The sequence below is a fragment of the Octodon degus genome, unplaced genomic scaffold, assembly GCF_000260255.1.
Source record: "Octodon degus isolate 3935 unplaced genomic scaffold, OctDeg1.0 scaffold00018, whole genome shotgun sequence".
In the NCBI taxonomy this organism is placed as follows: Eukaryota; Metazoa; Chordata; class Mammalia; order Rodentia; family Octodontidae; genus Octodon; species Octodon degus.
Window position 1 is genome coordinate 3,773,259 of NW_004524594.1, and position 22,944 is coordinate 3,796,202.

The 22,944-nt window shown below is 44.2% G+C and overlaps 1 protein-coding gene across 1 annotated transcript; it reads right to left on the reverse strand.

The window, feature by feature from the left end:
• Positions 1 to 7,954: 7,954 nt before the first annotated feature.
• LOC111815568 (probable inactive 1-aminocyclopropane-1-carboxylate synthase-like protein 2) lies at positions 7,955 to 20,591 on the reverse strand. The gene is made up of 13 exons (XM_023710580.1): positions 20,453 to 20,591; positions 19,208 to 19,404; positions 18,000 to 18,059; positions 17,505 to 17,575; positions 15,761 to 15,827; positions 15,435 to 15,512; positions 15,011 to 15,111; positions 13,423 to 13,512; positions 12,285 to 12,330; positions 12,052 to 12,184; positions 10,401 to 10,561; positions 10,162 to 10,315; positions 7,955 to 8,037 (listed from the first exon to the last, which is right to left on the reverse strand). Exons 1-13 carry the CDS (start codon positions 20,589 to 20,591, stop codon positions 7,955 to 7,957), a joined length of 1,380 nt encoding a protein of 459 aa, XP_023566348.1.
• Between the last annotated feature and the right edge of the window lie 2,353 nt (positions 20,592 to 22,944).

Sequence of the window (22,944 nt, forward strand, 5' to 3'; positions counted from 1 at the left end):
CCATCAGAGGACTGACATCTGCCCTACACAAAGAACTAAAAATATGAGGCTTCTGAAATTAAAAGATTCAATTAAAAATGGACAACTGAAATGATTAATCTGTTTTCAGAAGGAGAAGTGCAGATGACCAATAAATACATAGAAGAAATGTGTAACATCTCTGGCCATTAGAGAATCGCTAATTAAAGCCGAGATCCCATCTTACTCCAGAAAGAATGGCTTTGAGAAAGCAAGTAATAACAAAGGCGGGTGAAGCTGTAGAGAAAAGGAAACAACTACACATTGTCAGTGGGAATGGAAACTAGTACAACCATTGCAGAAATCAGTATGGAAATTGCTCAAAATTAAAAAAATAGAAATTCCTCTCCACCAGCTAGCCCCCTTGAGGTATCTTGCTTAAAGAGTTAAAGACATATTACAGTAATCCACGGATGCAGTGTTTAGAGCAGAACAACTCACAATCGCTAAATCTTGTTAGCAGCCCATGTGTCCATCAACAGCCTAGATATGGATGTAGAAAACATGGTATTTACACACAAAAGAGAACTGCTCTGTGGTAAAGGATAAGCTTGAGTTGCTTGTAGGAAGATGGATGCTCTTGAGACTATAACATGAAGTAGAATAAATCAGACACAAGGTTAAATAGCACACAAGTTCTTCACAGTAAGCCCAAAGTACTCTATGCATAAGATTCAAAATAAAAAATAATAGCAAAAATGAAGACAGTTCTTTACAAAAGGGAAAGGATCCAGAAGATGGAGGGGGAGGAGAAAACAGGGGTGAATGAAAAATAAAACATATTATTTACATGAACCAATCCCTAGGAGGAACATTATCATCTTTTCCTTCAACAATATACTAATAAAAATCAACTTTAAAACATGAAGTAGTCATTTGCACACCCACATCACACACATTACCCTCTAAAACTTGAGCAGAACAGAAGAGAGCCACAGGCTCTCCCTGCATGGAATACCTGCTTCCAGCCCGTGTCCATGTGACAACTAGCTTTCATTACCAGTGTCTCCATAGCGACTGAGTTATGTGAGAAATCTGTCACTACGGGCCCACAATTGGGATACAAAACTTTGGTATGCAAAACAAACATATGAAGCTCAAGAATCAAAATTCATGGGTTTGCTTCTATTTTTACTTTATTTAATGCTAAGCAGGAGTGAAGTTCAGGTGAACTGCAGGCCAGCACTCCTGGCCTGGACTGGCTGGACTAAGCCCAGGTGAAAGGGGCGGCCCTGAGGGGCCCTGACTCACGGTGCAGACGCAACAGGAGGGAGCTCGGTGAATGTGTCTGTTCAGAGGACTCAGGTTCAGGGTGGGATGCGCCCAGGGGGAACTCAAGGGAAGCAGTTTGCATACACATCCCCATTTTGCAATCTGCTTCATTATATGACTACAGTGTTTTCTCCTATGGTATAAAGTACAAAACCATTAGTTACCAAAGTGTCAATTTCTAAATTTCACTTGCTGTTATTATTATTGCTAATTGTACTACTGTAACTGGGATATCATATCTGTCTTTAACACATATTGTCCCATGGGTAATAATATCAGAAAGCACTGGGGTAATAACATTAATAAAGCCCTGACCGAAAGACAGAGGACAGTGCCAAGCAGAAACCAATATCCCACACTCAGTTAAAAGAGAACACATGATCTTGGGACAGACATAAACAAAGATTCTCTGACACATAGATGAGACCCCTGAAGAACAGACTGTACATAGAGAGGGTCTGATTGCAGTGATAGAGCTGTCTCTTATCAAACTTTCTCTAAAAGTATCACAGAAATCAAAATACAACATTCTTTCTAAATGAGAAAATGATAAGGTAAAGGAGCAAAATGCAACCTCAGGTCCCCACCCCATCTAGAACAAATCCAGGAGTCATTAGTGTAGAAGAAATTGGAAGACACAATTCTGAAATTTCTGAAATGATTGCAACTCAAGTAAAGAAACAACTCCAGAGAGATGTAGAAGTAATCAGACTAGACGTAGTCATTAAAACATAGTCATTTGCAAACCCACATTACACCCATTACCCTCTAAATCTTGAGTTGAAGAGAAGACAGACACAGGTTCTCCCTCCATGGAATACCTGTTTCCATACCATGTCCATGAGACAATTAGCTTTGATTACAGGTGTCCCCATAGTGACTCAGACTAGAAATAATCTCTCAGGTAAAAAAGAAATGAGAACTATGATGAAAGAATTACTGAGTGTATATAAAGAAGATATTGACAAAAACAAATAGCCGACCATAGAAAAATGATGGAAACCTGGAATGAGCATATAGGAAAGAAATAATAGGCATAAAATATATTCGAAGAGCTCTACAAGAAATTAAAAATTCCACAGAAAGTTGCTAAAACCCTTTGAATGGAACTGACGATAGATGTTGAGACCTTGAAAATATCATTGCAGCTAGTGATCAGAAATGGAAACATCTCTTAAAAACAATCAGGAACCAAGAAATAATAATTCAACAGCAACAATATGATGCAAGAATGAACAACATAAGACTAATAGGCATCAGTAAAAAAAGAGGCCTACACAAACGACATAGCGAGACTATTTGCAGAATAGCAGAAAACTTTCTGAAAAGAGGCAAAGAATATGAGATACATGTAACTGAGGCATACAGAACTCCAACTGAAACCAAGGAACATAAATCTACAGCCAGACGTATAATCATCAAGATCCCAGAAATTTGACACAAGAACAACATACTCAAAGCTGTTAGAGTAAAGAAACAAATCACAGTTAAAGGAAAGCCCATCAGAATCCCAGTGGATATCTCAAAAGAATCCAACTCAAGAAGAGCTTGAAGTGAAATATTACAAGTCCTAAAACAACAACAACAAAAAAACACAACAACTTCTAAACCAGATTGATATACTGTGCAAAACTCTTTCAAAGTGAATGGAGAGGTAAAATACTTTCATGAACAACTAAAGACATTCAGTACCACTAAACACACCCCACAAAGAGTACTAAAAGATGTTCTAGAAAGACATAAAATGACCACAATGCCAAGAATAACAGAGCTGGGGAGATAGCTCAGTGGCTTAAGTGCCTGCCTAGCAAGCACAAGGTCCTGAGTTCAATCCCTGGTACCAAGAACAACAACAGAAAGAAACTACCAAACAGGTCAAGCAATGATTGACAGGAAAAGTAGAGACCCAACAGCAGAAAAGTTAAACCAATACATATTAATTATAGCCACCAATGTAAATGGCCTCAGTTCACCAATTAAAAGGAGTAGACTGGCAAAGTGGATCAAGAAACAAAATCCCACAATGTGCTATACAAGAAAAGCATTTAAGTTAGAAGGAAATTCATAGGCTAAAAGTCAAACGATAGAAAAGAATACTCCATGCACCAAAAACTCAGAAAAAATCTGGGTAGATAGTCTGTTCATCAATTATGTGAAGTTCAAACCAAAAATGAACAAATGAGATAAAGAAGGTCACTACATACTTGTTAGGGGAAAACTTTAACAGGAAGAGGCAACAATCACAAGCATGTATGCATCAAATAGTAGAGCACCAAACTGTATAAGAAAAAATTTAAAAGATGTGGAAAAACCAATAACCAATAGCACAATCATAACTGGTCACCTTTAGACTTCAAGATCTCAAAGAGATGAACTGGACAAAAATCAGCAACGATGTAGCAGAACTGAACCAAACCTTTGAACAAATGGACTTAGTGGACATTTATGAATATTCCACCCAACCACATCGGAATACACATTCTTTTCAGCTGCATGCGGGATGGTCTTTAAAATTCTCGCCATGCATCCTATTCAAGTAAATGTAAGAAAACTAAAAATGTCCCATGCATATTGCCTCACCACAGTGCAATGAAACTGGAAATTAATGACAAAAGAAAGTGCAAAAACCCCATAAGCACATAGAAATTAACTAATAGTCACCTCAGCAACCAATGGGTCACAGATGAAATTAAAGAAGAAATTAAATCATAGCTGTAATCCAATGGAAATTCAAACACAACTGACCAGATTTTGTGAGATGAAATGAAAGCAGTTCTCAGAGGGAAATTTATGCTGCAGAATTCACACGACAGGAAAACTGAACAAGAACAAATAAATAGGGCCAGGAAGAAAGCTCAGTAGAATAAGCACCTGCCTGGTAAGTGCAGGGCCCTGAGTTCAATCCCTGGTATTGAGAAAAAAAATAAAGTAAAAATAAAAACAAAACAAAAGGAACAAATAAATTCTCTAATGCTTCACCTCAAGCTTCTAGAAAAAGAAGAGCAAACCAAGCCCAAAGCCCAAAAATGAGAGGAAGTTACAAAAGTTTGAGTAGAAATTAGTGCAATTGAGACAAGGAAGACAATACAAAGAATTAATGAATCAAAGAGCTAGTTCTTTGAAGGATTAAATAAAATTGATAATTTTATTTAAATAAGCCAACCTTATCAAAAAGAGAAGGAAAAAGTCAAATTCAATCAATAAGGAAGGAAAAGTGTGAAATTACTTGACATCATGTGGAAATTCAGAAGATCATCAATCTCCACTTTGGAAATCTTTACTCTCACAGAACAGAAAGCATGGAATTAATGGACAGATTCCTACATAGGTACAAATCACCAAAATTAATCAAGAAGATATAAAAACTCTGGGAGAGAAAGTAGGAAGAAATCATCAGCAGAGGGATGACTGGGATTTAGGCAGAGAGTTTATGAACAAATGTCAAACCACAGGGAAGTACTTCCCAGAATCAACAGCTGAGGTCTCATCTTATGGAGAAGTTTCTACACGTCAAAAGAAATCACCACCAGACTAAAAAGGTAATCTACAAATTGGGGGCAAATATCTTAACCAAAAGTCAGTCAGTCAGACTCGTATCTAGAATACATAAAGAACTAAACAAAATCAGCTCCCAGAATTGAAAAACTCAGTCCAGTTGTGAGCACCTGAAATGGACAGACACTTCTCAGAGGACTAAATACAAATGACAAACACATACATGAAAAGATGTGCCACAGCACTGGTCATTCTGCTTCCCCCCCATACAGGGGGTTGAACTCAGGACCTTGTACTGGCCAGACAAGCACTTATTCTACTGAGCTATCTCCCCAGCCCCAATCACTGGTCATTTGAGAAACACAAATTAAAACAACACTCCATCTCACCCCAGAAAAAATGACTATCATAAAGAAAACAACTAATAACAAATGCTGGTGAGATGGCGAGAGAAAAGGAACTCTTCTCCATTGTTGGTGGGAACGTAGACTGGTTCAACCACTACAGAAAGCAGTGTGGAGAGTCCTCTGGAAACTAGGATTAGAAGTCCCATTCAACCCAGACATTTCCCTTCTGGGTATTTTTCTAAAAGAACAGAAAATATCATACTACAGTGTTATATGTGAACCCAGGTTCATAGCAGCACAGTTTGTCATAGCTAAATCATTAAAACAACGCTAATGTCCATCATGTGAGGAATGAATAAAAAAGACATGGTATTTTTATACAATAGTGTATTTCTCAGCTATAAAAAAGATAAACTTGAGGCTTTTATAGGCAAATGAATGCAATTAGATGCTATATTCATAAGTGAAATAAACCAGGCCCACATGTGTAAATACTGAATTGTCTCCCTAGTGCAGGAATCTGAAAATATAACTAAAATCTGAAAGGTAGCATAGATCCAGTAAAACAGAAACAAGCTGAACATAAGGAATAATAATGAAGAGGAGTGAATGGAGAAAAGAGAGGAAAAAAGGAAGGGGGAAGAATCATGTCAGTATATATACAGGGTAGCGGAAATGATTGTATTACTCATCGCTATTTGGTTTTTGAAAGTATAGTTGATGTTGGAAGTTTTTACTTTGACTAACTCTACCTGCTAGTATCTGTAATCTTAGCAACTGCATCGAGGACAGCAATGTACAATATAACAACTGTAATTGGATCCCTTTGATTTTGTTTTTTTTAAATATGCACCATCTCTAATGTCTTATTTTTCTCTTTAAAATGAATTAAAAAATAAAAGGTAAGAATGACAAGGAGAAATATTAAAGCTTATTGAAAGGAAGAGTTAATGTTTAATTGTTTGTAGAGCCTTGCATACCTATATCTGGCTAATCTCAACAAATTTGCTAACAATATGTAATATAACAAGTATTGTTGATTTTCTATTCTTGCTTTGAAAGTCTATACCATTTCTACTGTTTCATGTGGCTGTGTTCTTGCTTTGTCTTTGTCTTTGTTCTTGTTATGTTTTTGATTTTTCATCCTTAAAATCAAAGAAAGCTAACCAAAAATTATTTCTGACTGCTACCATGTACTTTTCTCTATTCTTTCCTTTAGCCTTCCCCATTCCTTTATTGTCCATAAAGTATGTGTGTGCACAAGTATATTGCTTTTTGATTTTTGTTTTTCTTTTTTTTTCGGAACTGGGGATTGAACTCAGGCCCTTGTGCTTGCTAGGCAAGTGCTTATTCTACTGAGCCATCTCCCCAGCCCCCTTTGTTTTTATTTCTAAACAGACAACTATATGTTTTAATTGACATCAACAGAGATCAGCTAGGGAATTACTGGTTCTATGAAAGTAATCCCCTTTCTCCATTAGTGGCATGCTCACCAGCTATTATCTTTATAGTCCAGTCAATTATTTTGTCCTCACTGTTTTAATAGAAAAGACAACACAGAATTCCTGGAATACCTTGTTTGATTGGAAAGTTTTAATGTTTTTCATACGCCATAAAATCAAAGACAATTTCCTCACATTTTTGACATAGTTTTTACATGGAGGGCAATCTGTGCCTAAGTAGGATTAAATCAGTCTTAAAAAAGAAGAATCCTAAATAGATTTCCCTTTAAGTCAAATATCTTGTTGTTCAAATATACTTCTTGATTAAAACGAAAATAATGTGTCAAATATCTAAATACGAAAACAGAAACACTGAATCTGCTGGAAGCTCTAACAGGTGAACTCTTCAATACGTAGGCATAGGCAAAGGCTTTCAGATTGCAGAAGAAAGAACACCAACAACCAACAGACGGCATCACAGCAAGCTGAAGAGCCTCCATACGAGGACACATACAACCACCACAGTGAAAAGATGGCCTGCACAATGGGCAAGCGGTAGCCAGCTATCATGAGAGGACTCATAGCTAGACTACACAAAGAACTCAAAAATATCAGACTTCCAAAAATAATAGATAGTTAAAAATGGGCCAGAGAAATGAATCAACAGTTCTCAGAATCCCTTGGTATATTCCTACTTGTGAATATTTGTAAAGCTAACCAAAAAATTGTCATTGGGAACTAGAAGAACTGAGCCTGAGCCCATGGGAGAGAGGTTGGCCACACATTCAAGCACCTAGCCAGAGCCACTAGTTAGTACTGAAAGATTTTTAGCATCGATGACAGAAGCGGCAAAACGTTGAGAGACCAAGTCTCTAAAATGTGACACAAAACCCACTTATTTACGGCAGTGCGCCAACACCACAATCAAACCTGAGCAATGAATTTGAGTTTAGATACAACAACTCAGGGGTTAGTATCTTTTATCTGAACAGTGACAGAGCTTTCAGGAATACAGCGCCTTACAGAAAGTCTAAAGTTAGCACTTGGTGCAGATTGGCACAGGCCGTGGGCCCTTGGCTGTGTCCCACACTGATGACCACTCAGCCCTTGGCTGCTACTTCTTTAGTCAAAAGGAGCACACACAGCACGCAGGTCATCTGCTAGTCTGCTTCTGTACCAGATTAAATACAGATTATATAATATAATTCAATATAAAAGTTTAGATCAGCTGCTAACAACCAGAAGATCAGAGTAAAAACGCAATCCAGAGTGTTTTCACTGACTTAAAATCACTGGGCCGAGAATTCCAGCTTAAGGAGCTCTCGGATCTCTCAGATGCGCTGTCCCTCGTCGCCCCTTCCCACGCTTGTCCTTTTATGTTCAAGTGTTGCGCACACGGCAGAGCACGGCTCCACAGATAGCTTTCTTGGAGTCCAGCACCTCCATTGCCACATTCTGAAAATCTTACCAGTGCAAACAGAAAAGATCAAGCTCAAATTAGTTTTGTCAAGAGAAGAACACTCGGGGTTTTCGCACCCGGGTGGACCTGTGCCGTAGCTACAATGCCAGAAAATCCCTTGTAGGTTCCATCATGGCTTCTAGGATTGTCTACAAAAGCTATAGAAGGTTCTAAATAAAGTTTTAGGTATGGAAAAAAAAAAAAAAAACAACCCTTTCGTCTGTCCACTTTGAAGGCCTGGGTTGGCCTGGCTTCTGTGACAGCAGTGGGGACGATCTATGTGTCCACGGCAGCGCACATTCCACAAGCTCACGACCACTTGACGTGAGATAGCAGCAGTCACAGTTCTGCCAGGTGCAGAGACCCTGTGCTCCAGTAGGAAAGGGCTTTGTGGAGAAACTAAAACCATGAATTGAACACCAGTGATTTGAACAGCTACAAACAATAGGGATGGAAACAAAGATGCCAGATATTAGAGACCGGAAGTTCATCTCACTCTGAAACTGAGACTTGAAAATCCCTCACCTTGAGGTGAGGACAGCAGGATGTGGGGCCTTTGACAGGTGACTCAGTCCTGAAGAAAGGATGCCCCTCATCCATCCTGCCATTGAATTCGCAGTGACAATGTGGCTCCTACCAGGCACCCAGTCTACCTGGGGTTTGATCCTGCACTCTCCTGCATCCACAATCATGAATGATACATTGCTGGGTTAGGTGGTATCGTGGGAGACTAAGACACCAAGCTTCTCTTTAAAGATTTGTGTTAAAAGCCTCTTAGAAAGGCAATACTGGAAAATAGTCCTGTATTTGGGTGTAGAAATACCCACAATTGTACCCCAAACCTGCCACTATGCACCTGGAACAAAGGTAGCTGTGCTCTAGGGAGGGCCTGAGAGGCTGCCCCCGTGGTCACAAAGTGCTCCATTGGGGGGCGGTCACCTCTGTGCTGGCCTGCTCTCCATGGGGGCTTCACAGTGCACGTGTTTCTCAAATGGATAAGGCAAGAGAAACTAGCATTCCCAAGGTGATTATGAACAATGAAAAGAGGCCTGAAATTTAACAGAATGTAGAATTTATTAGACATTGAATAAAAAATATAACCACTTAAAAAAGATCCCAAGAGCTGCCACATTCTTTCTGGTGGCTCAGCTCTCTACCCAATCCCCAATAAAAGCATTAGAAACACCATGAATAGCAAAGGTTGAAAGGATGCAGTGTTTCCAAAGGTGACAGACGCTGGGGTGACAGAGGTTGATGACCGTATCAGTTGCCATTGTTCCCAGAGGAGTCCACTTTATGTATCTGTGGGTTATAATGCACTACTTTCTCCACCAAGCATGGCTTCTGCTTTGCTATGGCCTGACCAAATCGATGCATGCCTGCGGGGTCCAAAGAGAAAAAGACAAACAAGAACTTAACAGTATTGCAAATGGGGCCAGATGTAGCCAGGTCACCCTACACCACCAGTCTCTTGTCCAGGAATGCTGAACTTCAGCCTACCCTTCTTTTGGATGAGACTCCAACCTGGAACGTAGCTGAACTTTGGAATCTTATATTCTCAGCCTACCAGGCCTCTCCACATCCCCTGTCAAATGCTAAACCTGGCTCTTGGACTTAACCCTTCAGTCTGTTTTCAACACAAAATGCACAGGTATTTGTGCTAGCCCAACTTCCATGAGAATGAATGACTCGCTGTTGTATTCCCATGAAATGCAACACTGTGTGCATGTCATAGGACATAATAAATACTTTCAAAGTCATGTTCTCCATAACTTCCAGAATATATGACATCCATGTCATGTAGCAGTGTCCAAAGCTATAGTGACAGTCCAATGAGACCAAAGTCCCACAGCTTCCCACTTACTCCTGGGTCCAGTGACTTGTTCAGTGACAGACACAAAACAGACACCCAGAAGACAGAATGAACTGGACATACCTGTGGCACCAATTACTCATCTTTACAAAACCAAAGCATTGAAATGGATATGTATGCTTCAAAGAGCTGAAGCTAAAGGTTGCTAAATGCAAAATATTTTTTAAGAAGACAGGACGATTTAGAGATTGACGTAGGAGCAAATTGATGGGGTATCTTCATAGGATGCAAGTCTACTAGGTCAGCACCACTTACCCAGCATTAGTTTGTCTGGATTCTCTGCAAAGGAGAGGCGGAACCAGCCAGGCTCCTTAAGCACGTAGGATTGGCCTCGGGACAAGATCACCTTGTGGTCCAGGAAGCGGCGGTAGAGGAGCAGCTCTTCTTCAAATGTACACGGTTCCAGGAACTAGGAAAGGCAGAGGAACAGAGCTGAGCCCACGCCTCCTGCACAGCTCAGCCCAGGAGCACCAGTCCTCATTCCCAGACCTCACATTTTTCAAGTTGATCCAGGTGTAAAGGCCAGAGCTGCAATTATGGAAGATGATCTTGCGGTTGTGCTGCTCTTCCAACTCGTGCAGCTTCTTCATGACATATGCGTGAGCTGTTGCAAGCCTTGAGCGAATGGTGGGCAGGTATGTGTTATCAATCCAGTCTGGACAAGTAGAACAGAGAATGGTCACTGATGCCATGAGAGACATGCCAGAAGGCTACTTCCCAGTCTTCCTCCCTGTGCTTCATGCCAGCTCCTACCGAGGACAGAGTGTGACTGAAATGGGTGCAGTAGCATGCACATCCCACACACCCAGCTCTCATGTGTAGCTGTGGAGGAGACGGGGCTTTCAGTGATCCAGAGAGAAAGTGACTTTCAAGTTGATACTCTTCGGGCAGTGTATTCCACACAGGGGATTGATGCTGCTCTTGCTATTGTCAACGGGGTAGAGAAGCAGGTAGTCTGAGCTTCCCTTACATAGTCTCTTTGGACCACATAAAATAAGCTTGGAAAAATCTAGCTGGGTTCCACATAATTATAGGTCAGTTATTCTCAACATTGACAAGCTAGAAGGTTCCCTTGGGGAACTCTGTGCATCCGCGATGACCAGATTGTGACTTAGATCTTCTTAATCAGAATTGTGGGGATGGAGCTCACAATCATGTATACAATCCTAGCAAATCCCAGGTATATTGCCAAAGTAGAGAATCTCTGTTCAAGGGGTCTGGGACCCAGATTCTGTTACCTGTCAAAGAGGCCAACGCCTTGTAGAGATGCATCCAGTTGGTTTCTACCTCCTTCCCTGCCTGGAACTGAAAGCAAACTTTCTATGCCTGCTAATTTAATAACATCTATTTGTTTCCCTTGTACTAGATCTTGATTCGAGACTTTCATCATAGCATCAGTGTTACAATAGCAAATTAAAGAAATGGGTATTTCTGAAGCTTCAACCATGGAAGGAGAAATCTCTGGGGTCAGCTTTCACTTGAGGTCCAAGGGGGAAGGTCAACCTAGTTGCCACAGACCTAACCATGCTTTCTTTCAGTTGTCCTTCGACCACCTTGGAAAATGAGACCAAGCTGTATAAAAGCAGTCCGGATATTTCTCTGTAATCTTTGCCTGAGGTAATCAGGGTCTCAGGGAAGGAAACTAGACATTCCTGTAAAGATTATTTGCTGAAGTCCTCACCTGCGGGTCTTCAGAGGACAGCTGTCCCAGGCAGCCCAAAAGGTGCTGGGCATCAAGAAGGAAAGCCCAAGACAGGGCTGAAGAATAGGACACAAGAAAGAAAGGGAAAATATATTGATGCATATATACAGGTTTGCTGGAGTAATTGAACCATAATTTCTACTGGTCTACAGAAAGGAGCACTTGGTGCTTATTTTTCCTCAGACTTGCATACTTATATCTGATAAACAAAACAACTAATTTGAAGACAGGATTATGTAAGAGAACTAATGTGCATCCTCTCTTTAGGATGGCACCTCCATCTTCTTTCCAAGCCTACTACACTTTGAGCTGCATCCTGCCATGTTACCATGAATGTGCCTGACAGTGCCAAGGTGGCTCAGCATCCTGAGGCCACATCCAGAGCCCCAGATCACCCGGGCATTCTCTATGGCCACGGTGCTACCCTAAGTTGCAGTCAGTACCTCTGTCCCAGAGCAAGCGGCACAGGTGGTACTGGGTGATGCCGGAGATGCTGTGGATGGAGCTAAGAGACAGTACTGCAAGGGCTACATCTTCGTTGGGGGTATACAGAGCACCAAAGCCCAAGCCAAAATCCTAGAGCAACAGAGGTAAAAGGACAAACATCTGATTTCTTTTCCATCAGATTTCCTGACCCCCTTTCTCCCAGACCCAAAGGATGGCAGCTGGGGCTTGCCTTACTGATGTTCCAGATCACAAAGGTCTTTTGCGGGGCAGGAAAGCTGCAGGAGAAATGAAAAAAAAAATCCAAGTTCAGAAGAGTATTTGAAACTTGAGGTCAATGAGGAGAAAGTATGTAAGTAGGTTTGAGTCTGTCCTAGACAATGGGACAGAAGTTCAAGAATCACTACTTAGATGTTGTCCTCAAGAGGTACATGGAACTGCTCCCAGGGGCCTACAGTGTGAAACCTAGGAGCTGTTCTTGAACTTGGCTGTTCAACACCCAGCCCAAAGCCATGTCCCTGCCAGCATGACACTCTGATGTGGGCCACCCACCATGTCTAGAATGAGATTGCCTGGGTCCTACTGCCCCACGTTTGACAAAGCCACTCCTTCTGCAAAGCACACCCTTCGCTTGATGGCTTGGAACCTTTTCCACAGGGACAAATACTACCCTTCTGAAAATTCTGCCCAGAGAATGCAGTCTTATATGGGTACAGCCCTGCTACTCCAGAGGCTCAGGAGGAAGGTGAATGGAATGCCAGCCTGAGTAATAAAGTGAGGCTGAGTCTCAAGGTATCTCTTTAAAGAAATTGTTCATAATGGCCAAGACATGTAGCTTAACAGTAGTATGCCCTACTTTCAACTTCAAGGGCCACAAAAAAAAACACATGCAGAACAAAGAGAAAGATGGTTCTGCTGTGTTCTTACCTAAAACAGAAAAATGGAATCTGCATGGTAAAATAGAAACTGGGAAAAGGGAATGAATTTATTCAAAATGAAAGAGTTACTGAGTTCAAGAGAAAGACAGGACAGGAAATAGGGGAAAGAGATTTATCTATGTATGTAAGCGGGATGGTGTGGACAACTGTACTGTGCATTTCTACTGGTCTATGGAAAGGGGAACATCATAATTACCAAGCACACCTGCAGTGGGACTTGATCGTGGCCTGTGGCAGTGTACTTGCTACTTGGCCATCACACTAACTTAAATGCAGGACGGCATTTAGACTGAAAGACACTTAGCCCATCTTCAGGACCCCCACTGGCTCGGAAGTCGCTTCCTAACCCATAAGCAGTTAGGCTGCAGGCACTCTGCCTGCAAACAGGGCCCTCAAGGTGCACACTCCCCACCTCAGTGGAAACAAACTCACCTTTCCATGCTCAGAACACTGTGGATCTTGACAGGGTCATCAAATACAGACAGCATATACATTTCTTCTATGACCACAAACAGGTCATTTCTGTAGTTGGGTGAAAAGAGAACAGAACTTGGTTTCCTTTGCAAATTTATCTCATTTTCATTCCTGTTCTTCTCTGGATACAGAGCAGATTCACCTGTGGCCTGTGAGCCCACCTTGCCCTTCCAACGGTAGGGGAGGAGGAGTCAATACTTCAGCGGAGACCTTGCACACCCAGGATGACCATAAGGAGACAGAGTAGGAAGGATCCCAAAGACACACAGAAGCGCATTACTACTCTGTCAGCCACCAAGCAGAGACCAGTGGAAGAGGCATGTTGTCCTACAATATGTTGATCTCACAGAACTGGAATCTCCCAGCTAGGTTCTGAGGCAAGCAGGGGCACCAAGGAGGTGACACAGTGCCTGCCTCCTCTCAACTGCTCTCTCTACAGCCCTCTGAAACCTTGCAGCAACCCACCTCTTCCTTCCAGAAAGGAAAGGAACCTAATTCTGTGAGGTGTGACTCTATCTCCCATACGTGGCAGGTGTGAGAGCTAGTCTTTGAGCCCAGCTCTGCTGGATTCTTCCCTCATAACCTCTAACAGGCCTGGCCCTAAGCTGTGCCATTATTGCTTTAGGTTCATACCAGTGTTTGACTAAGTCTCTTTCCTCTAGAGAACAGAATATCTGCCCTACTAGGCGCGTTTTAGCTCTGTGGAGATAAGCAATGTCAAGCTATCCCTCTGAGATTCCTGTGAGAGCTACACAAGGGCCAATCTTCCCTCTGCAAGGACTGAGGTCCTGTCTTCATCAGCTCCTCAGCCCAAGCAGCTTGAGAAATAGAGGCAGGGGAGAGTGCCTTTACTATGGAAGAGGAAGAGGAAGAGGAAAGAAGGAAGATGGAAGAAGGAAGAAGGAGAAGGAAGGAGAAGAAGGAAAAGAAGGAAGAAGGAGAAGAAGGAAAAGAAGGAAGAAGGAGAAGAAGGAAAAGAAGGAAGAAGGAGAAGGAAAAGAAGGAAGAAGGAGAAGGAAAAGAAGGAAGAAGGAGAAGAAGGAAGAAGGAGAAGAAGAAAAAGAAGGAAGAAGGAGAAGAAGGAAGAAGGAGAAGAAGGAAGAAGGAGAAGAAGGAAAAGAAGGAAGAAGGAGAAGAAGGAAAAGAAGGAAGAAGGAGAAGAAGGAGAAGAAGGAAGAAGGAGAAGAAGGAAGAAGCAGAAGAAGGAAGAAGGAGAAGAAGAAGGAGAAGAAGGAAGAAGGAGAAGAAGGAAGAAGGAAGAAGAAGAGGAGGAGGAGGAAGAGGAGGAGGAGGAGCATCAAATCTAGGTTACCACTGCTACATTGATGTCTGTCCAAGGGAAGAGGCAAGGAAAGGAAAGCTGGCAGGGTGGAAATGGTGTGCATTGGGTGCTTCGTTTAGTTACATTTAGTTATGCACAACTCTACGAAGCAGAGAGGATGGTACACTCATTTAGGTAAATGATCTCTGCTTCTGAGTTCATGACTAGGAGCAAAGGGATCCCATCTTAGAGACATCATCCAGTCTGAAAGGATCAAGCTTTTACCTTTTGGCAAATTCCAGGTAGTCCCTCAGGGACTCCTGTGAGTAGACATCCCCCGTAGCCTTCCAAGGGTTGGACAGCAAGAGTCCTTTGACCTTCTTATTCTAAGAACAACCGAAACACAAGAGTAAACACAAGTCCTTTCCATCTTCCCCAAGGTCAAGCAACAATCCTTCATAGGTCAGATTCCAGCACAGGTCAACAAATGAGGCCACAGAAAGCCATGGCCATCCTGCCTGGGTAGGGGCAGGAAGATGCTCTGGGAGTGGCCACAGCCAGGAGCCTTGCTCCTAGGGAGCTATGTTACAGGACACACTCACTGCCTCTTCTGACTAAAGCTAGCCCATCCAGTGGAGTGAGCAGGTCTACCAGACGCTCAGTACCCAAGTGCCCTCCAACTCCCCTGGCAATAGGATTCCCTCCTTACCTGAGTCTTCGCTTCAAGTAGGGCTTGCTCCAGTTTGCCCACTGTGAGCTGGAAAGGTCGGGTGTCTGCATCAGTGATCTGGAAGAGAGGCTGTACTGAGAACTGCCCTGCAGAAGGCTTCTGAGCCCTGATGCTCCACTGCAAACCAGGCCATGGTTGGCCTTCGTACCCGGATCCTAGACATGCATGCCCTCCTCACCCCGATTTCTGTTCCATTTATCCATCACCTCATACACAGAGCAAGAGTGCAGCCCCTGTGCCCCCTCAGTGCCCACCACAACAGTGCAGTGCCTGGGTGGGCTGAGCAGGGAAGGGGCCCTTCTGACCTCACTCTCCACGTAGATGGGCATCAGATGGATATAAGCACACAGCCCAATGCCATAGAAGAAACCACTGAAAAGCGGGGTGGAGACAAGGAAACAATCTGGCAGCACAGGGAGAAGAATGTATTAGTCCATGTTTCCTCAGAACTGAGAGCCTACCAACAGCCAGAGGAGCAGCATAGCTGTCTACAAAAGAGGCCACATGAGCAGTCTCTCCTGTCTGGGGATTGATGCTCTTGTGCTCACGTTCCACAAAGGTTGTCTACTCTTCCAGACATAATTTTGGCAATGAAGTGAACTTCTTTTGGGACTGGGGAGATGGCTCAGTAGAATAAGCACTTCCCTGGCAAGCACAAGATTCTGAGTTCAATCCCCCTTTCCGCAAAAAAAAAAAAAAAGTGAACCTCTTCTGAGGAGTTCCCCTGAGGAAAAAGTGGAAAGACTTGCGATGAATAGCTCAGGATCCAGGGCCCAGGGCACAGAGGCCAAATAGGGGTTAGGGAGCTGGGCTGTGGGCAAGTACACTAGGGTCTAGGCCAAACACTGGAGGCAAAGGTTCATGCCAAAAGGACACCTGTCTTTTGTCCTTCACAACAGAACTTTGAGCTAATCAGGTTCAGAACTCATTATCATTTGAGGATGAGGGAAATGGTTGAAAATTGGTAAAATCGAAACTGATTCCCAAGCTACCCATACTGCAGCATTGATAAGATCTCAGCGAGGACCAGAATGATTTTGTTCCCCACATCATCACTGTGGAAGAATGGTCATGTGTGACTTCTAGATCAAGGGAGGAATCCCAACTTCTGGTCAGCAATAAGGAGAAATCCTACTCAGCAGAGAGATGCCAGAGATGTGGGGACACCCTGTGAGAGAAGATGCTTTCGGCAGGCCCAGTGCCCAGGTACTCCAGCTTACCCCCTGGGTTGCAGAGCACTGTGGCCAGTGCAGAGAAGACGGCAGAGCAGCTATTTAAAACAACCACCTGAGGACATGTACAATGGGCGAAGTTAATAACCTGCACACAGGTAAGAAGGGGACGCTGCACCAGCCCCCTCCCCTAGAGAAGATGGACACCAGGAGTTCCTACAGGTTGGTCCCATTGACTCTAGTCTGCCCTGGTCCTGAAGGTCTCCTGAATCTTCCACCATTCCCCAGACAAGACAGAGGGCTGGCCATGCACTCAGCCCTCCACCAGGCGACTCACATTTCTTGAAGACAGGTAGTAAGGACATCTGCAGTAGTAAATCAGAAATTGGGCCACTGCTTCCCGCAGGCTGTGGACAGACCCAGACACCCCATGTGGTTCCCATTCTCTCTCTTCAATGAAGCTTTGCTTTATTTAGTTTATTTTTTGGTACTAGGGATTGAACTCAAAAGCCTGCACTTGTCAGGCAAGCACTTATTCTACTGAGCTACCTCCCCGGCCCTTCACTGAGGATTTATATTACAGCCTTTCTCAATGGGACAGATGTCCACTCTCAAAGGGACACTGAATCCCAGCCCAATTTTTCTATATGGTTATACAAAAAGGATATCAACGGTTCAGACCACACAGCCAATAAGTGGGAGTTGGGACAAGAACTATGGTCAGGAATTACAGGCAAATGCTAGTTCTACAGACCAGTCTGCCTGATGAGGCTTTCTCTCATTTCCTAGGAGTCGCTACCCAAAGCACCTGGGAGGCAGCCAGCCAAGAATACGGTGCATTGAGTCCTTCCCTTGCTGTGCTCTGGCGGTCACTTACAAGCGATGTCCCCTTGGGTTGGGATACTGCTCCTTTATATCCTCTACATAGTTCATGTCACTCTGATTCAACTGTTGACAAAGAAAGCATCAGAAAAGCCAGATCAGAGAGGTCCTTCCTATTCCCAGTGTGCACATGCACCTTGTACTTGTATGGCAGCCCAGGAAGGGAATGGTGTGCGCTCTGCCTTTTCTCTGGTGAGTGGAAATCGCTATCCTGTCATGACTACCACACAAATGCCTCAGCAGGAAGTATTCAACACCTCCTGCACGGATGCCCCATTAGCGAGCCACACACAGGTTTTCTTCTAGAGGATGCCTGTGGACTCACTCAGCAAGGGCGGGAGAGACCTATGCTATCCTAGCAGCTGGTGTTCCACTCTCCTCCCCTACCTCCTGTGTTCTACCCATACCTAATCCATACAGAGGAGTCTGCTGGGGCCCTATCCCTACAGGTGGGCCCAGCCCAGCCCAGCCCAGCCCGGGCAGGACATACCCTTTCAGCCACCAGATCAATGCACAGCTTGTTCTCACTCATGGCAAGGTTCACATAGCCCTGGAAAGAAAGGCATCTGAGGCTGGTCTCTTACGCCACCCCTTAGGGGCCCTACCCAGACCTCAGTAGGTGTGCATCTCATGTGAGTTGAGATCTCTCAGCCTCATGAGGCAATGTAATCCATATTTCAAATAACATAGAATCTTAAAGGTTGCAAAATTTTACCTTTTGAGCCACATGGAGAACAAATAAATAGTTGCATGATGCTGTCTTTCTGGTATGCCCCAGATGCTAGATAAAGGCTTTATGCAATTTAACTCCTCCGAAATGTTTCTATGTCAATTCAGGTTCAAGAACTACATGTTGTCACATACCAACCATGGGACCTAGGGTGCACGACAGGGCTCCGTGTGCCTCCCCGGAGCCTGGACCCTTACCCACCAAGGGCCTCCCTGCAACCCCCTCTGCTGTTACCCTTAGGGACCCCACACTGTAGGAGGAGCTGCTGCCCCTTGGAGCACAATGGGAACAGTCAACCCGGCCTGGGGAAAGTGGATGGTCCCTGGATGGCAACAAGGGAAGACCTGGCTAGCGCCATCCCCTCCTAGCTGCAGAGCTGCCCTGACCCTCGCTGGCTGGAAACCCAGCAGATGGCTGTAGCCTCAGGTTGTGTTGAACACCTCCTGTCCACTCCTGCTCCTTCACCTCAGCACTCGTCCTGTGTGTTCTCACCACAGGACCCTTCTGTCCCCCCACTCCGAGCCTTTCTCACAGCTTCCACGCATGCTGCCTCTCCTTCCAGGGGACCATGTGCCACTGCCACCCCCCACTGCCTGGCTGGAGCAGCATTTGAGGCACCGTCCCAGGCCACCGGATGCAGGCTTCCTCTAGTGCTCTGGGAAGCAACATTCCTTTTGTTCCCTGGTGGAGAGCTCCATTCATCACTGTCCTCTGTTCCCAACAGGTAGGTTCACTCCAAGCAGAGTGCTTGTCTCTTGGTAGGAGAGAGGGTGGACTTGAGAGAAGATGGTGGGCACTTTGGGAGCAGGGTCACAGGTCCTCATCTACCTGGGGACACATCATCTTAGTACTTGGCCATATCCTGAGTATGACAGCAGAACCCACCGTATGTCTATGTAGCATGCTCTGCACCGAACTGAAGACGTTCCAGGGACTGGGCGGGCTCTCAAGGCTGGCCGAGCACTTACCGAGGCGTTGGAGTCCTGGTCATACTCATCGCTTTGGAAGGCCTCATACTCCTCGAAGTTTAATTTGTAAAATTGAACGATCCTATCCCCACGTTTGGACAGGCTATGGCTAAGCACTGAACCTTCACAAACACTCTCTAGGTTACGAGGCTGGTCATGCTGCCTAGATGATGGGGCTGTCCTTGTCTCACCAATATCTGTATCGGGAGGAGGGAGGGAGAGAAATGAGCCAGAACAAAGGAGCTTCCCCCCGAACCTTAGGGCTCTAAGCTCAAATCTGCTACCTCTCCCGCCCACTGGCTTTGAACAATGCCCCTTGCACAGCCCTTCCTGGGGAGATCAGATACATGTGTCACCAGAGCTTGGCTTTGTCTTGTGCCCATGAGTTCCTAAGTTCCTTGGTGCCCACAGCGCATGGGGCCATCAGAAGCCCCAGGTAGTTCTTGGCCCACACTCACCCTGGTCACTGTGGCTACTCATCTCTGCTCCAACCTGGACTCCTTTCGTGTGCTCAAAGCCTCCTTCGTAGCTGGTACATGGAGACCTGCTCTTCTCTTCTTTCTCAGTTTCAGTGTTATGCTTTGGGCCACAACATCCACTTTTAAATCCAAGTTGGGTCTCAGAGTGTAATCAGATCTGCTCTTTCTCTTCCAGGGGAATCTGCCCAGGAGCTGCCTAGGCCTAAAATGAGTTCTCTCCACTCTTTGTAGAAATGGCTTAGGGAGGACCTCGTTCTGGAGCCCAGGTTCTCAATCTTGAATGGGATTAGCATCACCTGGAACCCAGGTGCTCTGAAGGAAGCATGGGCCCAGCCTGTGTGTGCACAAAGGCCCCCAGGTGGTGCTGCTGCTTCCCAGCTGCTGAGAACCTCTGGGGCAAGAGGAGCCAGTGGGAGCACAGGAGCCTCTCATTTCTGCTTTTTTCCCCAGGAGGCCAGGAAATGAGAGCGCGTTGCAGTGGGTAAACCCAGAGGGCAAGGGGAACTTAGCAAGTTGGCTGCAAGGTGTTAGAGCCTGGAACCCTCACAATGAAGAGAAAAGGACCCCTGATGGCAGATAAGCTTTCTGATGGGGCAACTGCTCACATCCTTCCTTTGTGTGCAGTGCTTGCCCATTTCTCCAGCTTAAAGGTTGCAAAGTGACTTCCTCGAGGGGCCTTAGGGGTGCCATGCCAGCAGACAGCAGGGGAAGATACCTATACCCTGCAGACACTCACATTGATCTCCCTTGGAAACCCAAAACCCACCTGCGTGGGGGCACAGTCTTTTGGGAATTGGTGGTGACATCCTTAAGGATGCATCCTCATTGGCAAGCTGGAGGCAGATGGCTTGGAGCAGGAGGGTCATGCTGATAGGGGCCTTGAAGGTAGAGCCAGTGAGGGACATAGCCATATTGTGTGTTGCTGGTGCTGGGGATGGCAGAAAGGCTGCAGATTCAAGTGGGAGGGAGACCAGGAGTCTCTGCAAGTAAACCAAGATGGCAATTGTGCACTGCTCCCTGGGGACCATGGGGACTATTGGTGGGCTGGACCCCCACAGTTGGGGTTGGAGTGCGTCACCCTCCCAGGCAGTGGACGCCTCCGCCTTCACTGTCTTGTAAGCTCAGCCTATTCTGGAAGCTCTCTCCAGCCTGCCCTTGTGTGTTTTGGAAAACTCCACCACATGTAGATGGGGATGATCCAAGTGTGGACAGCCGTGTGGAGGTTTTGGAGAGAGTAGTATTTCCCAAGGGGAGATACAGACAGCAGGACTGTAGGCCTAATGTTCACTATCACTCCAGGAATCTCTATTAAAAGTTCAGACCAGGCTAATGACCTGTGCCTATTATATTAGTACTCAGGAAGGTGAGACACGAGTATGTTCACAATTTCAAGGCCAGCCTGAACTATGTAGTGAGACTCTATGCTCAGGAAAAAAAGAAAAAGAAACAACACAAAAGGCTGATGGCTATGACCACATGGTGCTCCCTGCAGGAGTATGAAGTGAAACCTTGGTTTTGGGGCCGGGTATGTATCCCAGGCTGGCCTTCACCTTACAGCGCTCCTAGTTCATCCTCCCAGAGTGTTGCTAGTGCAGGTTTGCCTCACTGTCAACACCATCGGTTCAACATTTTAGAGAAGCCGATGCTGGGGGTGGAGCTCAGGGTCAGAACACATGCTCACCATGCGAGACAATTATTACCTCAATAATTAAAAGAGGAAAAGTTCTATCTGTGGAAAAAGCATCTGATTAAATTTAATGCCTAATTATAGTAAAATTCCCATTAAACTAGGAAATCTGTCTATCACAAAAAGGATAGAATTGGAAATATGCATGGTAATTTTTTTTAAAGAAAGGGTCTTGCTGTGTAGTTGAGGCTGCTTGAATTTAGAGTGGTCCTCCTGAATCAGCTTCCCTAGTGCTGGGATTAAGGGCAGGCACCACCACAATCCCTTTTAGTGACTTTATTTTCAGAAGGAAAGGCAGGGCTCAACCTTTTTTTTTTTTTTTGCAATAATTTTATTGGGAAACAAATAGCAATGAGACAGTTCCAAATCTGATTAAGACAGCTTCAATAGTTAATAAATTGCATATCATTGTCTTAGTTGTTATTCATTGTACAAGATGCAGACATGATGTCCTGTTTAAAAACTCTATTAGAACAAATATTTCCATTCATTGAATTAAGAGAATGTAGCTGCATATCTATCCTATTTTGAATATACAGATACAAAATGGTCATTCATTTGTATCCCCTTTTTTTGTTTAGTTTTTTCAGAGAAGGGTATTCCATTGTCATTTAAATATTATAGGTGTATGAATTCAGCAAAATATTCCAATATAGTCCAGTAGTCCATAATAGTAGTGTGTTTTCCATAAGACTGGCAATGTCAGAATTTGTTGACTTGAGCCTTTTACAACTCAACATATTAATGTGGCTTTACTTTTTATACTTTGTTTTTATATTTTTCTGCTGGGTGGTTAAGACCAAGATAAAGCAAGACCTATATAACAAGAAATGTAGCTTTTGTATCCGATAAGGTCAGTCAAATCCCCTCAGGATTTATCCTGAAACCCTGTACTGCAGTTTGTAGATCCTTTGTCAGTGTCAGCCATGAGGATGAGTCACAGCCATTGCTTGACCAATTTGCTCTCTGTGAAAGCCTGAGAGAGTGTTTTCTTTCCATGAGACTCTCCTAAGGCACACTCTACATCATTGATCACTTTCCTCTGTGGCTGTATAATCTCCTTGATCAGAAAATTTGGGGCATAACTGAGTTACAGGATGTTACAGTACAGGTTCTCTTATGTCCTGAGTCTTCACTGACCTTGAAAGACTTGGGCCAAAATATTGGCTGTCCTTGTAGCCCCTCTTTTTCTCTAATTTTTGGTCTGCAAACTTAGGTAGTTAACCCTCCAGAACAGAAGCTTATTGTTATTACCCTACAACCTAGGCAGTTGAGATTAACCTCACTATCTGTCTGAATATCAAACATCTTAGTCATGCAATAGAACAGTTATTTTTCCTCAAGTATTGATATGTTAAACTTTACATCCCTACAGAATATGATGTAAAAAATTTTTAAAAATAAAAATATTGGGCTGGTGAGATGGCTCAGTGGTCTAAAGCACCTACTTGGAACAAGCTTAGCAAAGCACAGGGACCGCGGTTCAATCCCACAGCACCACATGCCAGCCAGCCCCGCCCCCTGGTGGGCTGAGTTGGCCACACACACACACACACACACACACACACACA